This window comes from Bubalus kerabau, chromosome 14 (genome assembly GCF_029407905.1).
Source record: "Bubalus kerabau isolate K-KA32 ecotype Philippines breed swamp buffalo chromosome 14, PCC_UOA_SB_1v2, whole genome shotgun sequence".
In the NCBI taxonomy this organism is placed as follows: domain Eukaryota; kingdom Metazoa; phylum Chordata; class Mammalia; order Artiodactyla; family Bovidae; genus Bubalus; species Bubalus kerabau.
The window spans coordinates 4,677,723-4,701,750 of NC_073637.1; the positions used below are offsets into that span (position 1 = coordinate 4,677,723).

General features: G+C 53.1%; 1 protein-coding gene across 1 annotated transcript in view; it reads left to right on the forward strand.

The window, feature by feature from the left end:
- The window catches only part of LOC129626527 (maestro heat-like repeat family member 5), a 58,749-nt gene that overhangs the window by 20,800 nt on the left and 13,921 nt on the right, over positions 1-24,028 (forward strand). The window contains 10 exon segments of the mRNA XM_055545648.1: positions 605-751; positions 1,323-1,445; positions 2,502-2,581; positions 2,792-2,938; positions 4,383-4,554; positions 6,016-6,120; positions 7,606-7,741; positions 8,044-8,216; positions 13,245-13,394; positions 14,282-14,436. Coding sequence (XP_055401623.1) covers positions 605-751; positions 1,323-1,445; positions 2,502-2,581; positions 2,792-2,938; positions 4,383-4,554; positions 6,016-6,120; positions 7,606-7,741; positions 8,044-8,216; positions 13,245-13,394; positions 14,282-14,436 — 1,388 coding nt within the window.

Here is a 24,028-nt window from a genome sequence, read left to right on the forward strand (position 1 = left end):
GCCAGGATAGGACAGAGGGGGGATGAGTGAGAACCAGGACCACGGCCGAGGTCCAGCCTCCTCCTCGCAGTGCCGCACCTGGCGGGTGGTAGAGCAGCAGCTGGGACCTGAGGCTCAGACCCCCAGAGAGGGTCTAGTCACTGACAGACTGCAGGATCATAGTGTCCTCAGGGGCATCAAGGGCCCCCACTCTCTGGGTCTCACCTGGAGCCAACACACCGGGTGCCCCATCACCGTCTCTCTAGGCCCAGACACGCCCTCCCAGGCCCCCTGCAGCCTGAGGTGGGACAGAAGGGGGCCAGGTCCTGGGCCCCTGGGGAGGGGCCACCCCACGGCTGGAAGGGTGAGGGGCTTAGATTTTAGCCCGTTCTAGCAGAGACAAGCACCCCCGGGTACACCTCCGAGTGACCCCATGAGACCCAGCCTACCGCCCCTAGAGAGACAGCCCCATCTCCCCTATTTCCTTGTGAGATAAACTGAGGTCCACCCTGCCTCCAGGACCCCGCTAGTGGCTGGGGTACCTCCCATCACCACACCCCCAGGGGAAGGCTCAGCAGGGCCCCCATGCACCTGACCTGCCCCGCCCCCACCCCCCTGTGCCCAGAACTCGGGGGACTTGCGGTGGAAGTGGGCGAGCAGCACCATCCTCCTCGCCTATGGCCAGATGGCGGACAAGGCCAAGGCCCAGATCCTCCCGTGGGTGGACAACATCCTGTCCCGGATGATCTTCTTCTTCCACTACAGCTCCTGGGTACGACCCCCGGCCCACTCCAGAGCCCACCAGAGTGGGGTCAGGATTAGACCTCCCAGGGCCCTGGAGCCCACCTCCCCACCCCACCCCAATGTGGGCCTGGCCTCCTCCTCATCCTTCCCACCTAATGCTTCATGGGTTTTCATGAGGATCCGAGCCCTCTGCCTCCCCCCGAAAGCAAGCCCTGGGTTCTCACTTGGGGGAACTGGATGCCCCATGATGACAGTCCCCTGACCCTCACCCCGGGAACAGTGAGGGGCCAGGCAGCCCAGTGAGGCCACCGCACACTTGATCCTTTGGGCCTGGGGTAGCTGCATATCATGAGAAGCTGGACACTGGGCTTCTTACAGGCACCTCCTGGTGCTTATGCATCATCAACGATTCACATTGTTAAACAAAATCACACGGGTGGCCCCCATCCCGGGGCCTGTGCAGCCCCAGCCGGAGGTCTCTGCTGTCCCCCCATCAGCAGCGGCCCTGCTGCCACCTGTGACAGCGGCCCTCCTGCCCTCCCACCCCTCCGGTACTCCCGCTCCCCGACCTGCCCCCTTGCTCCACTGTCCAACCCCAGGACGACACCCTGAAGCAGAGCTTCCTCACGGCCATACCCATGCTGGTGGGGGCCATCAACCGCAACGAGGGTGCCCAAAGCTACGAGTTCTCGCAGGTGTCCGAGCTCCTCGAGTGTCTGATGGTGAGTGCAAGGTCCTTGGGCAGGGGAAGGGCTCCCCAGGGATGGACCAGGCACCCACCTCAAACAGCAGCACTCACGAGAGGCACCAGTGGAAGAGATGGGCCAGCTGGACTTCTAGAGCGTGGACAAGCCCTTCGTAGGCTTTCACACCTGGAAGCACATCCACGGCCCTCAAGTGACTCACTCCCTACAGTGACCCTGAGCTGGCCAAGGACATCCACTGCACAGTTGATGTGGCTGAGACCCGGGAAGGCCAGCACCATCCATCCATTCTGCCAATACTGACCTAGCTTGCACCACCAGTTACTAGGGGTTTGGGCCTCGCAGAACCTGTGGGATAGTGGAGGAAACTCACAAGTGATAAATAATTAGGCAGTAGCAAGGAGAAGGCAATGGCACCGCTCTCCAATACTCTTGCCTGGAAAATCCCATGGGCGAAGGAGCCTGGTAGGCTGCAGTCCATGGGGTCATGAAGAGTCGTACACGACAGCGACTTCACTTTCACTTTTCACTTTCATGTATTGGAGAAGGCAATGGCAACCCACTCCAGTGTTCTTGCCTGGAGAATCCCAGGGACGGGGGAGCCTGGTGGGCTGCCGACTATGGGGTCGCACAGAGTTGGACACGACTGAAGTGACTTAGCAGCAGCAATAACAAAAATAACAGGCGCATTTTCTGAGCCCCTCCTGTGACCCAGACACACTGCTTTGCATGCCTTGCTTCCCACCTAACATAAGGGCATCATGTTACTTGTGAATACACGAAGCTCAGAGCAGTTTGAAGGTGTGCCCAGGGTCATGCGAGGTCATGTGCGGGTAGCTAGGATTCAGGCATGATCCATCTAATTCTAAAGTCTATGTTCTAATTGTCTGAGGTGGCAGGGGGATGTGGGGGGGTCAGATCACAGAGGCCCCCCTGTGCAGATCCAGAGCAGAAGCAGAATCCTGCAGGTTAGAGGGGTGCTGGGCACCCAGACCTTTAGGCAGGAAGGAGACTTGGTGGCAGGGGACAGGCCCAGGTAGGTGGAAAGACTCAGCCTTCACCTGGGATTTGCAGCTTCTGATGGAGAAGGAGCCCCAGGACACGCTGTGCACCCCGACTCGCCAGCAGACCATTCGCATCATCTCCAGTCTCTGGTAGGCTCCCCGGCCCCACACAGTGCCTTGCTCAGCATCCACCATCAGCCTCACAGCTCAGGCTTGGCGCCCCTCAAGACAGCGAGGTGGGAGACATCAGGCTTCAAGGCCCTCCTGGGCAGGGCCAGGGACCTGAGCCAGCACAGGCCACCGTGGGAGGCGGCTGGCTGTCTTACGGAGGCCCCCGCCCTCCCTGCCTTGCCCCCACAGTAAGCTGAGGCCACAGCTGGACCTGGAGAAGAAATCTCGGCTTCTGTCCATCAGCCTCCACAGCGTGATGTCCCTGCCGCTGCTGGAGGTCCTGGAGAAACACACCTGCCTCTTTCTGGAGCCGCCCAACATACAGGTGCGAGGCTGGCACCTGCACCCCTTCCGGAGGGGGGCCCCCGGGGAAGAATGTCCAGTCCCACATACTGCTCTAGGGTTGGGAGGGGGCCGCTGAGGCACCCGCCTCTCACCATAGGCTAGGGCTGGGGGTGTTTCTTTTAACTGTTTTGAGCCCACCTGTAAAAAGGGAATGATGATCCAAGAGCTAGTGGTCCTTAGCACTGAGGCTGAAAGGAAACCCTGCGTGTCCCACGTGTGGGGCAAAGCAGCGCTCTGTACATAGAATGGGAGGCCTCCCTGCCTCTTGCCGGCACTGAGAGCGTGCAGCTCAGCGTCACCAACGCAGCTACTGCAGCTGGTCTGGTCCTGCCCGCGCTAGTGGCTGCAAGGAGGAGCTCTGATGTGCGCTCCACGGCCCTGGCCGGCCGCCCACCCTCTCAAGTTCTGTGCAAGGGAAGCCGCACTGCGGGGAGATGCCGGCCATTGCGGGCAGCCGCCACCGGGGGGCGCGTGCAGCCTCAAGCGGCCGCGCCCCCGCCAGGCGCCCCGCCCACTGCAAAGGGCAGGCAGCCGGTGCTGAACACCCGCCGGCCGCCAGGCCCACCCCCATCTGCGTTAGCTCAGCTTCCCAGCAGCGACCCGTCCAGAGAGCGGAGGGAACCAGCTCAGAGAAGTGGAGGTGTCGGGAGGGAGGGGCAGGGCTGATCTCCGCCCCATGCCCCCGGACCAGGCTCTTCAGGCCACCTGCCCAGGCTGAGCCCAGGATGGAGCCGGCAGACAGGCAGCTTGGGTGTGGGAGACAGTGAGGGGCCCCTCTCCAGAAGGGGGCGTCTGCCTAGACTCCAGCCCTGTGCGAGTCCAGGGTGCCCGGGTTACCACGTGATGACCCCACGGCCGGACCCTCAGTGAGTGCAGCCGGGAGCCAGGCGCGGGGCTGGGGCTTCCTGTTCCTTCTCACCCTGTGTCCACGTCCACCCTGACAGGGGTCTGGCTCCAGCCCAGTTCTCAGGTGACAAAGGTAGGCTCAGCGAGCTGAAGTGGCCCCCAGAGAGATGACGGCCAGCGCCACAGGGCTCTCCTCCAGTGGATACTCCCTGTGGCCCTTCCCTCCCTGGGCAAGCCTGACTCGCCAAGCGGCCAAGATTGAGGGTCTCTTGTGTTTGCAGGACCAGTGCAAAATGAAAATGAGGGGCCTTTGTTTAAACCTTTTTTGAGAATTTCAAGATGGCAATGGCAGAGCATTCAAGTAGACACGAGAGCCTTCCAGGCCAGGTCTTGAGCGGATTACACGCTCGTGAATCTTCTCGGCCACTGAGAATCCTGTGCCCTGGGGCAGGCCCCAGACCACCCATGCTCCACGGCTGCCCAGTGGGGGTCCTAGGGGGCCCTTCCTGGGCATGATGTGAGCTCGCTGGTGTGCAGCCCATCCTGGGGAGCATGCAGGGAGCGGGCCCCGAGAGGCTGATGCACATAGGCCCCCCAGGAGGCCTCAACCATCCCTCTGGCCCTGGGGCTCAGCTGCCCCCTGACCTGCTCCATGCCCCACACAGACCCTCTACAAGGAGACCGCAGGGGCACTGGAGCAGATGCTGCAGACCTTCGTCATGCAGAACCCCACAGCCGAGGAGCTGCACTTCCTGCTGTCGGTGAGGGCACAGGGCAGTGCGGGGAGGGGACGGGGGGCAGAGGACACAGGGCCTGAGCCGGGCTTGGGACTGGTCTAGACAAGGGCTGTCCATCTCTAGGGATCACCGCGGTTTAGGACAAGTGGGGCGGGCAGGTGCAGTGAGCACAGCCTCGTGGCAAGTGGGCCAGGTAGGCCACAGCAAAGCGAGTTGGTGAGGGAAGAGGCCGTGGCCCTGCCCTGGAGGGACCTGCCCTCCTTCCCACTGAGAGAACTGCCCCTGCAGTAGGTTCCCTGCTTCGAGGGCGTCTCCCAAGCCTACCACCCCCACTCCGTCACTGCCCTCCAGAGTCCTTCCCTGATAGGAGGGAGAGAAGCCAACAGAGTCAGGGGAGGCCCAGACAGGGGAGGCTGCTTCTGCTGGGAGGGTGGAGGTCAGGGCCAGCAGGCCTCTACAGAGGGGCAGAGAGGGCCCCGGGGCAGAGGGCACACAGGAGCAAAGCTGAACAACCCCAGCGAGCACACTGGGCCGGAATGGAGGGAGGTTCTGCATGGCTGGAGCCTGGGGTGGGCGCAGAGGTGGGGGCAGTGGGTCAGAGTGAGGTTAGGTCAGCAGGGGCCAGGCCATCTCAGGCTTGGGGCCCAGTGGAGCTTAGGGGACCCACTGCAGCAGGGACTGCTGACCTGCGGTGCACAGATGGACGTCGGGGTGGGGTGTGTGAGCCCGGCCAGGAGAAAACGTTGTCACAGGACACAACTGAGTCACAGAATCTCCCAGCACTTCATCCTCACGCAGCGTCAGATCATCCAATCCGTAACAAAGAGGCTCAAATGCGGCTTAAGAAGCGTTCAACCTGTCTCAGTATGCGTTTGTATTTCTTTGTAACTCTGTGCCTTTATGGTGTGCACAGAAAAGCATTGTTCTGGAAAGATATACATTGCAGAGAAACAGGTTAAGAACCTGGTGCCTCAAAAGACTTTCAGCAGGAGGGGCGTGTCAGCTACAAGAGAAAGAATTAACACCTCCTCTTGCTTGGTGGTTCAGACAGTAAATTGTCTGTCTACAATGCGAGAGACTTGGGTTTGATCCCTGGGTTGGGAAGATTCCCTGGAGAAGGAAATGGCAACCCACTCCAGTACTCTTGCCTTGAAAATCCCATGGACAGAGGAGCTTGGTGCAGGCTACTGTCCATGGGGTCGCAAAGAGTCGGGCACGACTGAGCGACTTCACTTTCACTTTCACTTGGGTAGCAACACTGGCCTGGAGCAGAGGGATTAGCCGAGGCAGTGAATAGAGACGAGGAAGGCTGGATAGGGCGAGTGGTGGACCGCGCTTGGGGCTGGGACTGGGAGGGACCTGAACTGAGGGTGTGGTCTGGCCTTGAGTGGGTGTGGCTTAGGGTGAGGTCTGGGCTGGGGGCGGGGCCTGTAGGGAGCTGGGGTCCCAAGCGGCCACACCCCTCCCTTCCCCCACCACCTGCAGCACCTGTACGTCTGGCTGGAGTCGGAGAAGGCCCACGAGCGGCAGCGGGCTGTCCACAGCTGCATGGCCCTCCTCAAATTCCTGAGCCACAACTTCTACCTGGACGTGAGTACCATCTCTCCGGCCCGAGGCCCACACCCGCCAAGCCGCCCTTCTCCCCAAGCTGCCAAGGCGCATGGGGTCCCTGCCCCCAGGACAGGCAGGATCCCCGAGTCCCCTGTGGCCTGGCCAGGCACTCCTCCTCCTCACACACAAGGAAACAGCCGGAGTTGGGGGTTGGGGGGCCCCAGCTGAAGGCTGAACCCAGGCTCCCTGACGCCTGACCCAGGACACTGGGCTTTTGCCAATGCAGCTTGAAGCCTCAGGCAGGTTATCCACCCTGAGCCTGTCTCTCAGGGCAATGGGAGGAAAGGAGTCCGCCTCGGAGGGACACAGTGGGCGTCAGATGGAAGACTGTGAGAGTGCCGCCCTGCCCCAGACTAGGGCAGGCAGCTCTGTGCGGAGTAGCCACTGTCCCTCTGCCCTCGTCCATCACCACCCCCATCGTTTCACGGATCACAGCTTAACCGCCATCTGTCACTAACGCCCTTGGGTTGAGTGAACATCAGCACGCATTCAGGGAGTGAGTGGTTCTGCATTTATCAGCCAAAATCAGCATCGATTCCTCAGGGAGACTCACAGGGAGATGAAATTACTTCCTCGGCCTGGTGCCTGACGGGCGTGCCTTTCTAATGAAGGAGGACAGGCAGGCGGGCGGCTGGGAAACGGCCACATTCTGCCAAAGGCAAGCTTCCAGTGTTCAGACCCCTCCAGCACTCCTTTGGTGAGGAGGACCCCTCTGCAGGGGTTCAAAGGGTCTTCCATTTACTCAAAATCAATTTCTGCAACGTAAGACTGGTCTGGGAGAGGCAAGTCAGGCACTTGCCTAGGGCACACTTGTGGAGGCGCCAAAACACTCTGCAAGCGAGATAAATATTTTAATGGGATGTTTTAAACAAATCAGCAAACGTTGGCCCTTGGGCTGGCCACCTGTTGTGAATAAAGCTTTATTAGAACCAGGGCTGGGATTAGGGTGAGGTGAGTGAGGCAAGGTCATGGATGTGCAAGCTCAGATCCTGTCTTTATTTAAAATTTTGAAACTTTTTCATGACAGATTTTTTAGCATTCATTTTGATTTTGATAAATATTGCATTAAGATAGTTTTCTCTTGTGTCCTGAGCTTTTTTGGCATCCCCTAACATTTTGGCTGGAGAGCTTCCCCAGTGGCTCAGTGGTAAAAGAATCTGCCTGCCAGTGCAGGAGACACAGGTTCGATCCCTGGGTCAGGAAGACCCCCTGGAGAAGGAAATGGCAACTCACTTCTGTATTCTTGCCTGGGAAATCCCAGGGACAGAAGAGCCTGGCGGGCTCCAGTCCATGGGGTTGCAAAAGAGTAGGACACAACTGAGCAACTAAACAGAAACATTTTGTCCAGACCTGAATCCTGGTCCTGCATAGAGTTTGAAGGGATCCTTTCCGACTCCAGCCGTGCTGGGGTGAGTGCGTGGCTGCTAGGATCTGCATAAGTGGTTCTCTGCACTCCCACTACAGCCCAAAGAGGACTTCAAACGGATTGGGCAGCTGGTGGGCATGCTGGGGATTCTGTGCCAGGACCCAGACAAGACTACCCAGTGCTCCAGCCTGGAAGGGCTGGGCCATCTCTACAAGCTCCTCTTGCACCAGAGAGGTGAGCCTCTGAGGGTCCCCACGGAGGACCTGCTCCCACCACAGCCACAGCCTCAGCCCGACCCATGCCAGCACTCCTGAACCCAACGCCCCCCAGACCTCCCCCAGACCCAGCCTCTAACCTCAGCCGTCAGCACAGTCATGGCTTTGTCCCGACCTGCAGGCCCACTGACTCCCCACCCTAAACTTGGACCCAGGCATGACCCTGACTTCAGATGACCCTGCACCCACTGCAGGTCCCGCCCTAGACCACAAGCCTGCCTTTGCCCACCCTCACCCCTGCCCCATCCCATCCCTGACCAGGAGGAGAAGCTTCACAGGAGCAAGCACCAGCCCCCCAGGAGCCTCCCCAGGCCAGCAAGGAAGGAGCCCTGCTCTGGAGCAGCGGGGACCAGGAGGCTGCTCCCCCCAGCCCCCGGGAGGTGGCACTCTTGAAGGACCACGTCTTGCAGCCCAGCAGCTCCCAAGTCATCAAGGTCAAAGCCTTTAGAATCCTGGGCAGATCTGGGTGGGGGGATGTGGCCATGCTCTGCTCCGACCCCTACCACTACCCCTCTCCCGGGGCTCCCCCTGGGGCCAGGGTGTGAGTATTAAAACCGAGGCCAGGATCTCGCCTGCATCTCTGGTGATTAACTAGAGCTTTGGAGGACCGTGTCTCCTGGGAAGGAGGAGTTGGGGGAGGAGGGGCTGGAGATAGACTCTGGAGTCAGCAGCGCAGGCTTGAGTCCCAGCTCTCTCTCTCTCACGGCTGTGCAATCTTGAACAAGCTCCTTCTGTCTGAGCCTCAGTCTTCCTCGTGAAATGGGCAGAGTGATGCCAATGAAGTTCCAGCTGCCAGGAATTCCTAATAGATAGCACTGGCTGGCTAGCTCCCGAGGTGGGCGTCCTCTGAGGCACGAAACGGTGTCCTTGTCGGTGACGCTCTGCAGATACAGCCTCGACTTCCTCACTTTCCCGAGGTTTCTCCCCAGCCTCTGAGAGCCAAACCTCTTCCTTTGAAGGCATAGCATGTCTCCCCTCTTCGGCTGTCATCTGACCTCCTGCAGCCAGGCCCTCCTTAGTCAGTGGCTTGGGGTGTCCGGCAGCTCCCTGGCTCCCTTTTGCCATCTCAGTGAGATCCCAAGTCTCTGGGACCATCCATATCTGTGTGAACTGTGCCTTTTCTGAAGATGAGCGAGGCTGGGACCCCGGGTGTGGGCTGGACGCTGGCATTGGCTGGACTGGCCGAGTTTCCTAGAGCCTCATGTTTGGAGTGATCAGTTCATGATGTCTCCTCTATGGTGGCCCCTCTTGCTGTGGAACCCATGACTAATGAAGACCCCTGTATGGGGTGTGTCTGTCAGTCTCCCCATTAGACCTCCAGGCCAGAAGTGGAGTCCCACCTGGGCCCAGCACGGGCTCTGGCGGTAGAACCAGGCTTCGGTAAACACCCATTCAGTGGAGGCAGGTGGAACCGAATGATGAAGGGGCAGTACCTGGCTAGGAGGTGCCCAGTGGGTTTTGAATCCAGGCCTGTCTGAGTCCAGAACCGTGCTCTCTGCAGCTGCAGTGGCTGTCGGCCCACTGAGGCCAATCCGGAAACGTTTGGCAGGGAAGCCTGAAGCCCCGGAGCCGGCACATCAGTTGTCCAGGGCCAGATGGGGAAGCCAGGCAGGGCTTCTCTTTACACCTGGGGACCTGGACTAGGGGAAGAGACAGGGCTGGAGGGAGGGTCCCAAGGGCCAGCGCAGAGGTGCCCAGGAGTCAAGGGGTCCTGGAGCACTGGGGTTCTCAGGTGGACAGAGTGACTAGGAGCATAGGGTCCAGGACCTGGGAAGAGCAGTCTGCCCCACTCTGCATGGTCCCCAGCACACAGGGACGGGGCACTCAGCTCAGCTTCTGAACAGGAAGCAGTGATGGATAGAGCACAGAAAGGGGAGGGGATGGGAGGGTCTGCTGATCAAGGGATGATGGTTCTGAGAAGGTTTGGGCTGGAGAACAGACCTGGGTGCTTGTCCCAAGTCTGTCCTGCATTCCCCATGTGGTCTTGTAAACCCTATAACTTCATCGCTACCATGAGCCATCTCCACCTTCACCACCACCTCCAACAGCATTCCTGTCACCATCACCATCACCATCACCGCCACCATCACTAACAGCACCACCACCGCCATCATCACCATCATCACCACCATCATCACCATCACCACCACCATCACGACCACCACCACCACCACCACCACCGCCATCATCACCACCATCATCATCACCACCACCACCACCATCACCACCACCACCACCATCACCATCACCACCACCACCACCATCACTAACAGCACCACCACCGCCATCATCACCACCACCACCACCATCACCACCACCACCACCATCACTAACAGCACCACCACCGCCATCATCACCACCACCACCATCCCCACCAACAGCACCACCACCACCGCCGCCGCCGCCGCCGCCATGACTACCACCACCACCATAACCAGAGAACCACCATCACTGCCACCTCCAGCTCACATTTTTTCATGCCCTGGGCTAAAATAAGATATTCACAAGTACTTAGCAAACCTGAGATTGTAGTATTCTGGGATTCTGAGAGTCTAACCATCATTCCAGATTGAATTTCTTCAAAAACATTCTAATACTAGAACTTTAACCAAAATTTACCATTTTAGCAAACAATTTTAAATGCAATCTTAAAACAAATGATCTAACCAGATTTATATAGTAGTATAATATTCTAACACAAAAAGTTACTTTTAGCTACAAGTATGCCTGTATGCAGGTCAAGGAGCAACAGTTAGAACCGGACATGGAACGACAGACTGGTTCCAAATTGGGAAAGGAGTACGTCAAGGTTGTATATTGTCACTTCTCTTATTTAACTTATATGCAGAGTACATCATGTGAAATGCCGGACTGGGTGAAGCATAAGCTGGAATCAAGATTGCAGGGATAAATATCAATAATGGTATGCAGATGACACCTCCTTTATGGCAGAAAGTGAAGAGGAACTAAAGTGTCTCTTGATGAAAGTGAAACAGGACAGTGAAAAAGCTGGCTTAAAGCTCAACATTCAGAAAACTAAGATCATGGCATCCAGTCCCATCACTTCGTGTCAAATAGATGGGGAAACAATGGAAATAGTGACAGACTTCATTTTCTTGGACTGCAGCCATGAAATTAAAAGATGCTTGCTCCTTGGAAGAAAAGCTATGACAAACCTAGACAGCATATTGAAAAGCAGAGACATTACTTTACCGACAAAGGTCCGTCTAGTCAAAGCTACGGCTTTTCCAGTAGTCATGTATGCATGTGAGAGTTGGACCATAAAGACAGCTGAAAGTGAAAGTGAAGTCGCTCAGTTGTGTCCAAGTCTTCGGCACCCCTGTAGCCTACCACGCTCCTCCGTCCACGGGATTTTCCAGGCAGGAGTACTGGAGTGGGTTGCCATTTCCTTCTCCAGAGGATCTTCCTGACCCAGGGATCGAACCCGGGTCTCCTGCATTGTAGGCAGACACTTTACCGTCTGAGCCACCAGGGAAGTCCCTAAAGAAAGCTGAGGGCTGAACAATTAATGGTTTTGAACTGTGGTGTTGGAGAAGACTTTGAGAGTCCCTTGAACAGGAAGATCAAACCAATCAATCCTAAAGGAAATCAGTCCTGAATATTCATTGGAAGGACTGATGTTGAAGCTCCAAGACTTCGGCCACGTGATGCAAAGAACTGACTCACTAGAAAAGACCCTGATGCTGGGAAAGATGGAGGGCAGGAGGAGAAGGGGACAACAGAGGATGAGATGGTTGGATGGCATCACCGACTTGATGGACATGAATTTGAGCAAGCTCTGGGAGCTGGTGATGGACAGGGAAGCCTAGCGTGCTGCAGTCCATGGGGTCACAGAGAGTCAGACATGACTGAGAGTCTGAACTGAACTGAACACATATGCCATTAAAATGATCCTCACCTCCTAATCAATAATTGGTAAACTAACATTCTCACAAACACTACCAAAATTTTAGAACAGTAAGATTCTGTTAATAATAAATATTCTAACATTCATATATTTTTATATCTAATGTACATGCCAACATCCTAACAGACTTTCAGACATCTCAACAAATACCCTGACACGCCCAGGAACATTTTATCACCTGACCATCTTCGCAAGCGTTAGTGTTCCGTCGGCCTTCCCAAGTATAACTCCACCACCAGCATTCCGTCTTCCTTTGGTTACCAGTTGCTCAGAGTCAGAGCTGTCCCTGTGGGAAACTTTCTAGAACGATGACGTGTCTGTATCTGCACTATACAGGTGGCCACTGTCCCTGTGTGACGACTGAGCTCCTGAAATGTAGCACTGCAGGGAGTGCCCTGGAGGTCCAGAGGTTAGAGCACAGTGCTTTCTCTGCTGGGCCCCAGGCTCAGTCCCTGGTCAGGGAACTAAGATCCCGCAAGCCAAGCGAGTACAGCCAAAGTTAAAAAAAAAAAAAAAAAAAAAAGTGGCTGGTGCAGCTGACGAACTGAATTTTAAGTTTTGTTTCATTTTCTTTTACGGGCTCACCACATAGCTTGAGCTATGTACGATTAGTTCCCAATCCTACACCCTAGGCGGTGAACGTGCGGAGTCCTAACCACTGGATCACCAGGGATTCCTTGAATTTTTCGTAATTAAATTTAAACAGCTGGGTATGGCTGGTGGCTACCATATTGAGTAGCACTGCTCTAAGTCTTTCCAGAAGGTTCCACCTGGGTAGTCTCCCTCTTGGAGACTGTGGTCTGAGGCTGTGGAGCAGGGATCCCACCCCCTGACCTTGCATTCCCTGAGAGTACCCTCATCCCTCCAGAGCGGCTCAGGGTCTGGGGTAGGAGGTGACACCCACCCCCCTGGACGCCCCCTCCCAGAAGAATGTGGGCAGCAAGCAGAGTCGGGCTCCCTGGCAAGCCCTGCTAGGGCATGGGAGCCCTGGGTTCTGGACCCAGCCTGGCCCTGCCTAGCCCTCCCGGGCGCGTGAATGAGGGCAGCTCACCTGCCTTCCCAGGCCTGGGGCTTGGTGAAGGTGACCCTGAAGATCCTTCGAAGATCTGAAGTTGAGTTGCTCTTGATTAAAGCTCTGTGAGGAGGGGAGTAGGGAGCGGCCGCCTGGGCGGAGGCTACCAGATGAGGTGATGGCCGGGCAGAGGAAGAGAAAGGTCAAGGCTGGCCGGGTCAGGCATGCCCCGGAACAGTCCTGAGGTCTAGTGAAGAAGAGCGCCATGTCCCCGCCCCTCTGCTGGTCATCACACCCTCTCTTCCTGCCCCTGGGCTGTGGCTGGCTCAGAGAGACGTGCAGGAGAGCACACTGCAAGATGGGTGCCCTTGCTGGGGCCCCAGAGGCATGGGGCTCAGGCATCTGGCAGTGCTTAGAGACTTGGGGAGCCTGGAGCATTGGGATGGGGTATGAGTGCAGCCAAGCAGGCGGGCGCCCAGCACCAGGGACCATGGTGACGGTACCTCCCTCCCACCGCTACAGGAGGTCATGAAGCATCTCACAATGGCAGAGCTGACCGACCTCATCTGGACGGCCATCGATGGCCTGGGCTCCACCAGCCCTTTCCGCGTGCAGGCGGCCGCTGACATGCTGCTCACTGCCATCCAGGAGCACGGGGCCAAGCTGGAGACTGTGAGGGTAGTGGGGCCCCCGCAGAGGGCCCACCATGATGGGGCAGAGGGCAGGGGGGCAGGCCCAGCATCGGCACCCAGGGGCTAGAGCCGCAGGTCCCAGGCGGCGTCTCCAAGCTTGGGCCTGAGGGGGAGACCCAGGCCCCACCCTCTGATGGGTGAGTGAATGCAGGACGGAATGGCCCACACAGGTGTCCGGGGCCCTGGGGGGTGTTTGCAGGGTCTGGGGCAGACATGGGCTGATGGAACGGGGATAGGATGGGAGTTGGGGGGAGGAAGGCCCAGCCCAGACCCTCCAGGAGCTCTGGATCAGACTCCAGACTGATGAGGAGGAGCAACGCAGGGCCCTGGGGGCACTCCCAGATAGAGGATGACTGATGTCTCAGGGGGGTGCTCTCGGAGCCAGGCATGAATGGATGAGTAATGAGACCCAAAAGTGGAAGGGGAGGGGCCTGCCAGACATCAGAGCAGCAGGTACCAGAGTGATGACCAGGACACGACGTCATCTGAACATAAGGCAGACACCCTGTGTCCCCCCAACCCCAAGACAGGCTAGAGGCTCTAGCCCCTGGGTGTGTCTGAACCTTCAGCAATTGGGCAATGTTTGGACAGACTTGGACGACCCCAAATGCTGCGCAGATGGTGCTTGTCCCCCAGCCCTGGGGTCCCCTTCTGACTTGTGTCCAGGGCAAAGAAGAGCCTCCCCCGTCAGACCTCCCTCTTAGAGCCCCCAGGGCAGGGCTGTGCATCCCCCTCAGGAGAGCACTCTACCTGAAGGGGCTCCACGCCCATCAGGGCAGCTCCTCCCTCCCCGTTCAGGCTCCCCGGGGTGGGGCCTGGCCCCCTGCCCAGACCAGCCCTCTCCCCATACTCTTCCTCCCCACACAGGTTGCCAGCCTGGGCCGGGCCATCCACCTGCATCTCTGCTCCGTCCGCATTCCCCAAGCCAAGGAAAATGCCCTGCAGGCTATCACCCTGCTGGCCCGGAACCACACCTCTGAGCTGGTGGCCGCCTTCCTGGACTTCTCCATTCCGCTGGACAGGTGCCCAGCCCTCCTTCCCTCCCCACCCCAGTGCCCACCGTCCACCCTCCCCCAAGCAGAGGGCAGGACCTCTGCACCCTGCCTGCCCTTCTGCTTGCCCATGAACAGGGCTGCGAGCCCCGAGGAAGTACTTATCTGTTCATTTACTGTGCCCCTCCTGGGGCCATCCCTGGGGAGGCACCATGCACCGTCCCTTCTCTCGGTGACCCCATAAAACACCCCACCCAGCCACCACCACCCATCACCTGGCGGAGAGGGGCACGGGATCCTGGGTGCTCCCGGCAAGACCCCTGTTAACACCAAACCCTCTCTACCCTTCCTGCTCCTCCAGGGACCCTCACCCTGCCCCCACCCCCAGTGGCACCACAGTCCCCAGGCCCCTGAGCCTGGAGACAATACTTTATCTCTGAAATCCCAGTTCTGAATCCCAGGTCTTCAGTCTGTACCACCTGCTTACCCAGCCACCACGCCCCTGCCCTGGGTCACTCCTGGAACCTTGAGGCTGTAGCTCCTGGTCGCTGACACCCTCTGGCTCCCTCCCACTGGCTCGACCTTGGGGACGCCAGCATCTTTCGCTCACCCTGATGCCTCAACACCGGGACCTCCTCTCCCATCTCCCTCAGCCTCCCCCTCCCACAGTTGTAGCCTCGGCTCAGCCACCTTCGTTTCAAGCATCTGTCCCCTGGCCTGACCCCCTCCCGCCTCACTCCGGCTGGCACCCACCCCCCGACCAGTGAGCCTCTGCCCTCCGCGACCTCCATGTTCACTGCTCATGGCCCCTGCCCTGTCCTCACCTCCCTCCTTGCCAGCATAGAACCTACCTTCTGGTGTCAAAGTAACCCCCTTGAACACACCCCAAGCCCTTTGGCCCCTCTGTCACACTCCGCTTGCAAAACTCAACTGGCCCCGTCTGCTTCACACCTGCACCTGTGCAGCCAAGTGCCGGAAAGAGCGTGCCGCTACCCCCTAAATTCCCAGCCACGCATCTCCACAGAGCCCTCAGGGCGGCCCAGAAACCACTTTCCCCACCCCTCCCCTCTCCTCAGCCCCCAGCACCTCTGCCCCCGCCTCACACTCGGCCACCGACCTTGCTTCCATACCCCTGAAAAATCGGAAGCCACCAGAAGAGAGCTCTCACCAGCTCTCAGCTCCCAGGACCCTGTTTTCCAGGAAGATTTCTAATTTTCATATGGAAGGGACTTTTAGTTTTTATCAGCAATGTCTAGTTTTATTGCATTGTGATCAGAGAATGTCACCAAATATTTCTGGCTTATGTAATTTACTGATTTTTTAAACAATTTTTGTGAATATTCTATGGGCACCTGAAAGGGTGTTTTTGTTTTTTTTTTTTCTATTATCAGGTATAGGACTTGCTATAAAGATTTACTTTATCGATTCTGTTGCTTAGGTCTTCTACCTCCTTACTTAACCTGTGTCTATTTGATCTGTCTTGTACTGAGAGTGGTGTGTTAAAGTTTCCTGTTATTAATATGCTTCTATCTATGTATGCTTCTATCTATGTATCCTTCTATCTCCTGTGGTTTTTATTAATACTTCATAAGGCTGTCATGTTATTTGGTGTATACATATTCATAAGTGTTACATCTTCTTTATGGATCGTGACTTTCAGCAGTAAAAAGTGCCCTGCCTGTCACAGTTAATGCCTGAAGGGCTTGAATTCCATTTTGTTACCAGAATCACGTCCCCCACTTCCCCATTTTCCCCATTTGCCCAGTATTCATTTGTCTGTGCTTTCATTTAACCTTTCAGAATTCATCTGTTTTAGGTGTCATCGTATATACAGCACACAGTTCCGTCTTGACCTATGATCAGGTTGAAAATCTTTTTATTTTAATAGATGAGCTAAGTACATTCACATTTATTGATACGACTGACGTGTCGATTCTCAGTTCTGTCATAATATTTTGTAATTGCCTGTGTTTTATTTGCTACATATTCTTCTATGAGATGCGTATTCTTTGATCTTTGGCTGTTTTTTTATTTAGGAAGAGTTGTAATTTTGTTCTAATTGTTACCTTTGTACTCTTAACCTATTTTAGTGTCCTTACTCCCTTGTTAACTTTTTAACATCTGGCTTACCCATTTTTGCTGATATCCTGAAACTCCCAGCCATGCCCATGGAACAACCAGTGAGATTATTCATCCCCATCCAGCTGTGTTTTCATTTGCACAGTGCTTTGTCAAAATGTGCACTGTGCTCCTCCCACACTGGTTTCTAGTGAGTACACACACGCACCCTAATTCCCTTTGCCAAAGAGTCTAGGCCATCCCTTAGCTTGACAAAGTTAACGCTCTGACAGTTTCCTCAAGAAGGCTCGTGGATTCAGAAAGCCCTAGCTTCTTTTATGTTGAAAGTTGTTTACTTGAAAGGCGGCTTGGCCGAATATAAAATCCTTGGTTCACATTTTCTTTTATTAACTTTTGTTTTTTGGTGTTTTTTTTTTTTTTTTTTTTTGGCCACACCATGCAGAATGAGGGATCCTAGTTCCTGCAAGGATTGAACCCAAGCCCCCTGCTTTGGGAGCATGGAGTCTTAACCACTGACTGCCCAGGAAGTCTCTAAGTAATTTTTTTTAGTGCTGCTCAGTTGTTGCCTTGCTTTGTTTTTGAAAAGCCTCATTACAGTTGTTTGGTTTGGTTTGGTTTGGTTGTCTTTGTAAGTTATCTTTTGCCTGGAGACTTCGGAAATTGTTTTCTTTATCTTTGAAATTCAACAATTTTACTAAGAAATGTCTAGATTAGACCATTCTGTGTTCATTTTCCCAGGTACCTGATAAGTCTTTTGAATATGTAGATTTAAGTCTCTAACGTTTCTAGAAAGTTCTCTAGGTTGTAATTTTTCTCTTCTGGTTTATTGAGACATAATTGGACATACAGCACTGATTAAGTTTAAGGTGTACAGGATAATGATTTGACTTACATATATCATGAAATGATTACCACAATAATTTAGTGAACATTCATCATCTCATATAGATACAAAAGAAAAAGAAAAATTATTTTTCCTTGTGATGAGAACTCTTAGATTTCCTTTCTTTGTAACTTCCACATATAACATGCAGCAGTGTTCATTAATCATGTTGTACATGGCACCCCTAGTCTTCTTTATAACTGGAAGTCCTTTTGACCACCTTCATCTGATTCCCCCAACCCCACCCCTCACCTCTGGTCTCTCTTTCTATGAGTTTGTTTGTTTTGAGGCGCTTCAGTCGTGTCCGACTGTGCGACCCCATAGACTGCAGCCCACCAGGCTCCCCCGTCCCTGGGATTCTCCAGGCAAGAACACTGGAGTGGGTTGCCATTTCCTTCTCCAATGCATGACAGTGAAAAGTGAACGTGAAGTCGCTCAGTCGTGTCTGACTCTTGGCGACCCCATGGACTGCAGCCCACCAGGCTCCCCCGCCCATGGGGTTTTCCAGGCGAGAGTGCTGGAGTGGGTGCCAGCGCCTTCTCCTGACCTACAACACTGTGCTAGTTCCTGACGCACAACATGCTGATTCTGTGCTTCTGTACATTTCAAAATGCTGTCAGCGTGCAAAGGCATTACCTTATCACTGACTGTATCCCCCACCCTGTACATTCCATCCCCATGACTTATTTTGTAGCTGAAAGTTTGTGCCTCTTAGTCTCCCTTGCCCACTTCTCTCTTGGTTATAATTTTAAATATTGGTTCCATCCCATTGTTTTTTTTCCTTTTTCCGAGACTCCGGACATTCAAATGCTGTTCTTTCCTTGCCTGTCTTCCATTTCCGCTTCTTTCTCTGTGACCATTAGAGCTTCTCTTAAATTCATCTTTATTGTCTTGGTGGTCTCTCTAGTCTTCCTCAATGTTCCTTTCTAAATTTTCACTGTAGTCGTAATCTCTCTTGAGCACCTTATCATTTTTTTCCACTTCTGAGTTCAGTCAACTCTTTTTTTCCTTTCTTATTAGAGGGTGTTTCTTGGTCCTTTTTGAATCTATAATTCAAGGTGGTTTTTCATGTCTTTAAATGCTTGCTTGAGTATATCGACCTGCAGGAGAGGTGTTGTCTTACACTTTTTTTCTGCATCATGATTGTTTATCAGGGGAGGAATTTTCTTATTGGATCTGTGTTTTCTGTTTTCCAGGGAAGGGTTGCAATAACTCTGTGAATCTGTTAATTTTTCTCCTGTTTATATACAACACTGCTGCTGCTGCTGCTAAGTCGCTTCAGTCGTGTCCGACTCTGTGCGACCCCATAGACGGCAGCCCACCAGGCTCCCCCGTCCCTGGGATTCTCTGGGCAAGAACACTGGAGTGGGTTACCATTTCCTTCTCCAATGCATGAAAGTGAAAAGTGAAAGTGAAGTCACTCAGTCGTGTCCAACTCTAGTGACCCCATGGACTGCAGCCTACCAGGCTCCTCCGTCCATGGGATTCTCTAGGCAAGAGTACTGGAGTGGGGTGCCATTGCCCTCTCCAATATACAACATTATTGGAGTGTTTTGTAGGATTTCAAGTTCAATGGCACCCTCTTCTGTCAGCATAACAAAGACCAGATAACTTAGCAGATTTTTAGTTTTGATGGTAGGTGGGAGGGTTGTGTGTCCTCCACTTTCAGGGGTGCTCTTTTTCTCGTGCAGGTCTGTGAATTTTTCCTATTTCACACCTTTACCTTTCACTAACCAGTTTCAAAGGGCACGTCTTTCGTTTCTGCCTTTTCTTTCCTCCCCAAAGGTGCGTGTCTCGGAGGCTGCCCTTCAGATGAGCATCCTTTTCGGTCCCTTTCCTGGGATCCATGCTTTGGTTTACTTGTTTTCCTTCTTTTTGTTGTTTCATAGTCTCAGACTTAAGATGGACCTCGTCTTCCTGAAGATAATTTAGATCAGCTCCGAGCCCTGTGAGCAGCTCCCGTCTCCTCTCCTCTCCAGGGTTTCTCTCACCCTGCCTTTATCTGCCGCAGAGCTTTGTGGAGGAGCAGGGGTGGGTGAGAGAACGAGGCACTGCAGGCGGGGCTGGCATAGCTCTCTCCTGCTCACAGCGTCCCTCACGGCACACCATGGTGTGGAGTAGCTTTACTTTTCTTCTCGCTGTATGGTTTCTCAAGGACATTTTGAGAGGCGAGGGGACCCCGGCAGCCACCGTTGTTCTCAGCTGCTCAGGTCCCATACTGGAATTTATATCTTGTTTCCTAAGTGCTAAGAAGCACATTTTTCATACGTCAACATCTATGCGGTGGGAGCACATTTTACACTGAGGGTGCCTTCACCTGGGCTGACGGGGGTAGGGGGTTCTCAGTCACCTGGGGCACTCTCAGCCGGAGACCAGTGCAAATTTTAAAGTCCCTGCTGGAGGGTTTTTGGGGGGCCCACACTGGTGGTGTGAGTTCAGAGCCCTGTGTAGGTTTCGTGGTTCAGATTCTCAGGCGCACCCTCCTTCTTCCCTTCACAGGCTGAGCAAGCACCGGGTCGTCTCGCTATTTCTTCCTGCAGGACAGGCTCTTTATCTTCTCTTGTTTTATCCCGCTCACCGTGTACACACAGCCCATGGGGTCCAGCCTTTATGATGGGGTCCCTATTAGACTCCCATCTTGGATAGCTTCCCTTTCTTAGGAGCACGTGAAATAATGGTGGTGTGTCCTAAAAGTATCAACAGAATTCTGTGATTCGTTGCCTTCCAGTATTCTTTTGTTGTCTGTTTTTTTTTTCCCCTCAACATTTTGTGTTTAAGATTCATCCCGTATGTTACACATAGTTGGAGTTCACTTTGAGTTGCTGTGTCTTGTCCCCTCTTGGTAAACACCAGTTAGCCCTGTAGTGTGGACGGACGTTTGAGTTTGGGTCTGTGCTTAACACTGCTGTGAAGCTGCACATACGTGTGTCCTGAGACACACCCACACTCAATTTCCTTGTGCAGGCATGTCACTCACCTCAGTTCAGTTGCTCAGTTGTGTCCAACTCTTTGCGACCCCATGAATCGCAGCATGCCAGGCCTCCCTGTCCATCACCTTCTCCCGGAGTTCATTCAAACTCATGTCCATCAAGTCAGTGATACCATCCAGCCATCTCATCCTCTGTCGTCCCCTTTTCCTCCTGCCCCCAATCCCTCCCAGTATCAGAGTCTTTGCCAGTGAGTCAGCTCTTCGCATGAGGTGGCCAAAGTACTGGAGTTTCAGCTTTAGCATCATTCCTTCCAAAGAACACCCAGGGCTGATCTCCTTTAGAATGGACTGGTTGGATCTCCTTGCAGTCCAAGGGACTCTCAAGAGTCTTCTCCAACACCACAGTTCAAAAGCATCAGTTCTTCGGCGCTCAGCTTTATTCACAGTCCAACTCTCACATCCATACATGACCACTGGAAAAACCATAGCCTTGACTAGACAGACCTTTGTTGGCAAAGTAATGTCTCTGCTTTTCAATATGCTATCTCATGATGCAAAATACTCCCAACATGCTTAAACCACCTCTCACACCCACAGTACTTTTATGTATGTAGTTCCTATTATTCCACATCTTCACTGACACTTAACATCAATCTTTTAGCCAACCATCAAAATTTTAGTCAATCTGGTGGGTGGTATTAATCATATTTCCATGTTAATTTTCATTTTTCTGATTAAATAATGAGGTTGTACATCTTTTCATGCAATTTTTGGCCATTGGGGCATCTTCTTTGGGATGCCTGTTCAAGTATCCTACAGATTTTTCTGTTGGGTTGTCCCTCTTTTTCTTATCAATTTCTAGGAATTCTTTATGTAATCTGGATACAAGGTCTCTGTTGATTATTATATTACATATCTTCTCCACTTTGCAGTTTTCCTGTCTCTCCCTCACTAGGTCCTTTCATGAAGAGGAGTTCCCAGGTCCATCATTTATTCTCAGACGTTACCTTATAAAAGTTCTAGAGTGTGGGAACTTCCCTGGTGGTCCAGTGGTTAAGACTGCTCTCCCAATTCAGGGGGCCCTCAATCTGTCTTCGAGGAACTAAAATCCCACATGTCACATGGCCAAGCAAAAAAAAAGCCCTAGACTTTGCCTTTCTCATTCATCCCACCGACCGCCCAGCTGAGGGCCATGTGCAGGGCCCTGCCCTCAGGCTCTCTGCCCGGCACTGCTGCCTGGGCCAAGCCAGCACCCAAGGTTCTCATTCCTACAACTTTAGAACGATTCACCTCCCTGAGCCAGAAAGCCTCCCCCTCCTCCTCCTCCCCCTCCCCCTCCTCCTCCTCCTCCTCCTGCGAGGCTGTCCTGGCCATTCACGGCCCTTTGCCTTTCTCCGTAAACTTTAGAATCATCGCCAAGCTTCCTCATTCTCTTTTTCCTCGTCCACCCTTGGGCGACTGTTTTATTGGATTGGCCCTCAGAGCTGGACTGAGAGTAACCCTTGCTTTGTCACCCTGGCTCACCCACCCTGGCTCTGGGTGTGGCCGGCTTTCTTTAATTTAGTTCTTTACTGAGAACAGGGATTCTTCTCGGTAATCAAATGCACACCTGGGAGGCCCTCGTGCGGGCAAAAGCCAGGGGCCTGGTTATGAGCTGCACCTAAGGACCAGGCTGCCCACCCTCACTGGCTCCATCCCCTGCTCACCCACCCAAGGGTCTCCATTCTTTTTCTTTCATTTTATATAGTGTGTTTGCATCCAAACACATTCCTAAAACATTTTATTTGCAGTTTCTATAATTTATATAAAGAGCATCACGATGCATATAGTCTTTGAAGACTTTTTTCACTGGCCTGATATTAATGTCGATTTTTAGGTCTAGATTCTGTATCTAACCTAAATCTAGTAACATCAGTTCTTCTTTCTTTAGGATTGTATTGTATGTCTCTTTCCACTTTTTTTTTTTTTTAATAGACTTTTTTTTGGAGCTGTTTTAGATTTACAGAAAAATTCAACAGAAGTTGCAAAGTTCCCATCTACTTCCCTCTGCTGCCAGGCTCTTTTCTTGGTAACATCTTGCCTCAGTGTGGTAGGCTTATTACACTTGATAAACCAATATTGCTATATTGTTATTAACAGGTCTATAGTTTACATTACAGCCCGCTGTTGGGGATGTACATTCTATGGGGCAAATGTGCAGTGACAGGTATTGACCATCATAGTATCAAACAGAATAGCTTCGTGGCCCCCGCCCCCTGCGCTCTGTCTGTTCATCCCTCCCTCCTCTAAACCCCTGGCAACTTCTGATCTTTTGACTGTCTCCATGGTTTTGCCTTTTCCAGAACGTCATAGAGCTGGAATCATCCTGTGTAGCCTTTTTAGGTTAGCTTCTGTCACTTTCTGATAAGCTTTCAGGTTCTTCTATGTCTTCATGTCAACCACTCTCACCCCCTAGGAACTCTTTCTTTCTTATTTCTTTTTTGTTGGGGGCGGGAGTGTGAAACGATCCCCACAGTAAGTCTAGTCATCATCATTCCTAGTCACAGATCTCTGTCCTTGTGACGAGAACTTGTAACGTGGCAAAAGTTGGAAATATGCAGTACAATGTTGACCGTTACAGTCGCCTCCCTGTGGTTTGTTTCCCCATTTCGCCTACCTCCGACTCCTCACCTCTAGCAACCCCCAACCTGTTCTCTGTAGAGAGGAGCTTGGGTTTTGTTTCTTTGGGTTGGATTTTGGTTTCATTTAGATTCCATGTATAAGCAAGATCATGTGGTATTGGTCTTCCTGTCTCTGATTTATTTCACTGAACATAATACCCTCCAGGCTGATACATGTTATCTCAAATGGCAAGATTTCCTTTCTTACGGCTGAATGATATTTCATTTTATGCACACACATACACATACACACATATAGGGCTTCCCAGGTGGCTCAGTGGAAAAGAATCTGCCTGTCAATGCAGGAGACGTGGGTTCGATCCCTGGTCAGGGAAGATCCCCTGGAGAAGGAAATAGCAACCCTCTCCGGTATTATTGCCTGGGAAATCCCATGGCAGAAGAGCTTGGCAGGCTACAGTCCAGGGGGTTGCAAAAGACTTGGACATGACTTAGCATCTGAACAACAGCAGCATGTATGTGTCTGTTGATGGGCAATTATTTCTTCTCCATGTCTTGGCAATTATAAATAATGCTGCTATGAACATGGGGGCTCACATATCTTTTCAAATTAGTGTTTTCATATTCTTCATATAAATTCCCATAAATGAGGCCATGCAGTGGTCCGATTTTTAGTGCTTTGATGAATCTTCATACTATTTTCCATAATGGCTGCAGCAATTTACATTTCCACCAATAGAGCGTGAGGGTTCTACTTCCTCCACATCCTGGCCAGCACTCATTATTCCCCATCGTTTTGATAACAGGTGTGAGCTGACAGCTCGCTGTGGTTTTGATTCCCGTCTCCTTGATGATGAGAGACGCAGAGCATCTTTTCATGGACCTGTTGGCCATCCGTATACCTTCTTTGGAAAAGTGTCTGTTCAAATCCTCTGCCCATTTTTTAATTGGACGGCGTGGGGAGCTTTTGTTTATTTTTGAAATTGAGTTGTGTGTGTGTTTCATATGTTTTGGATATTAAAACCCATTTTCATAAGTATGATTGGCAAGTATTTTCTCCCATTTACTATGTCGCCTTTCATCTTGCTGATGGTTTCCACTGTTGTGCAGAAG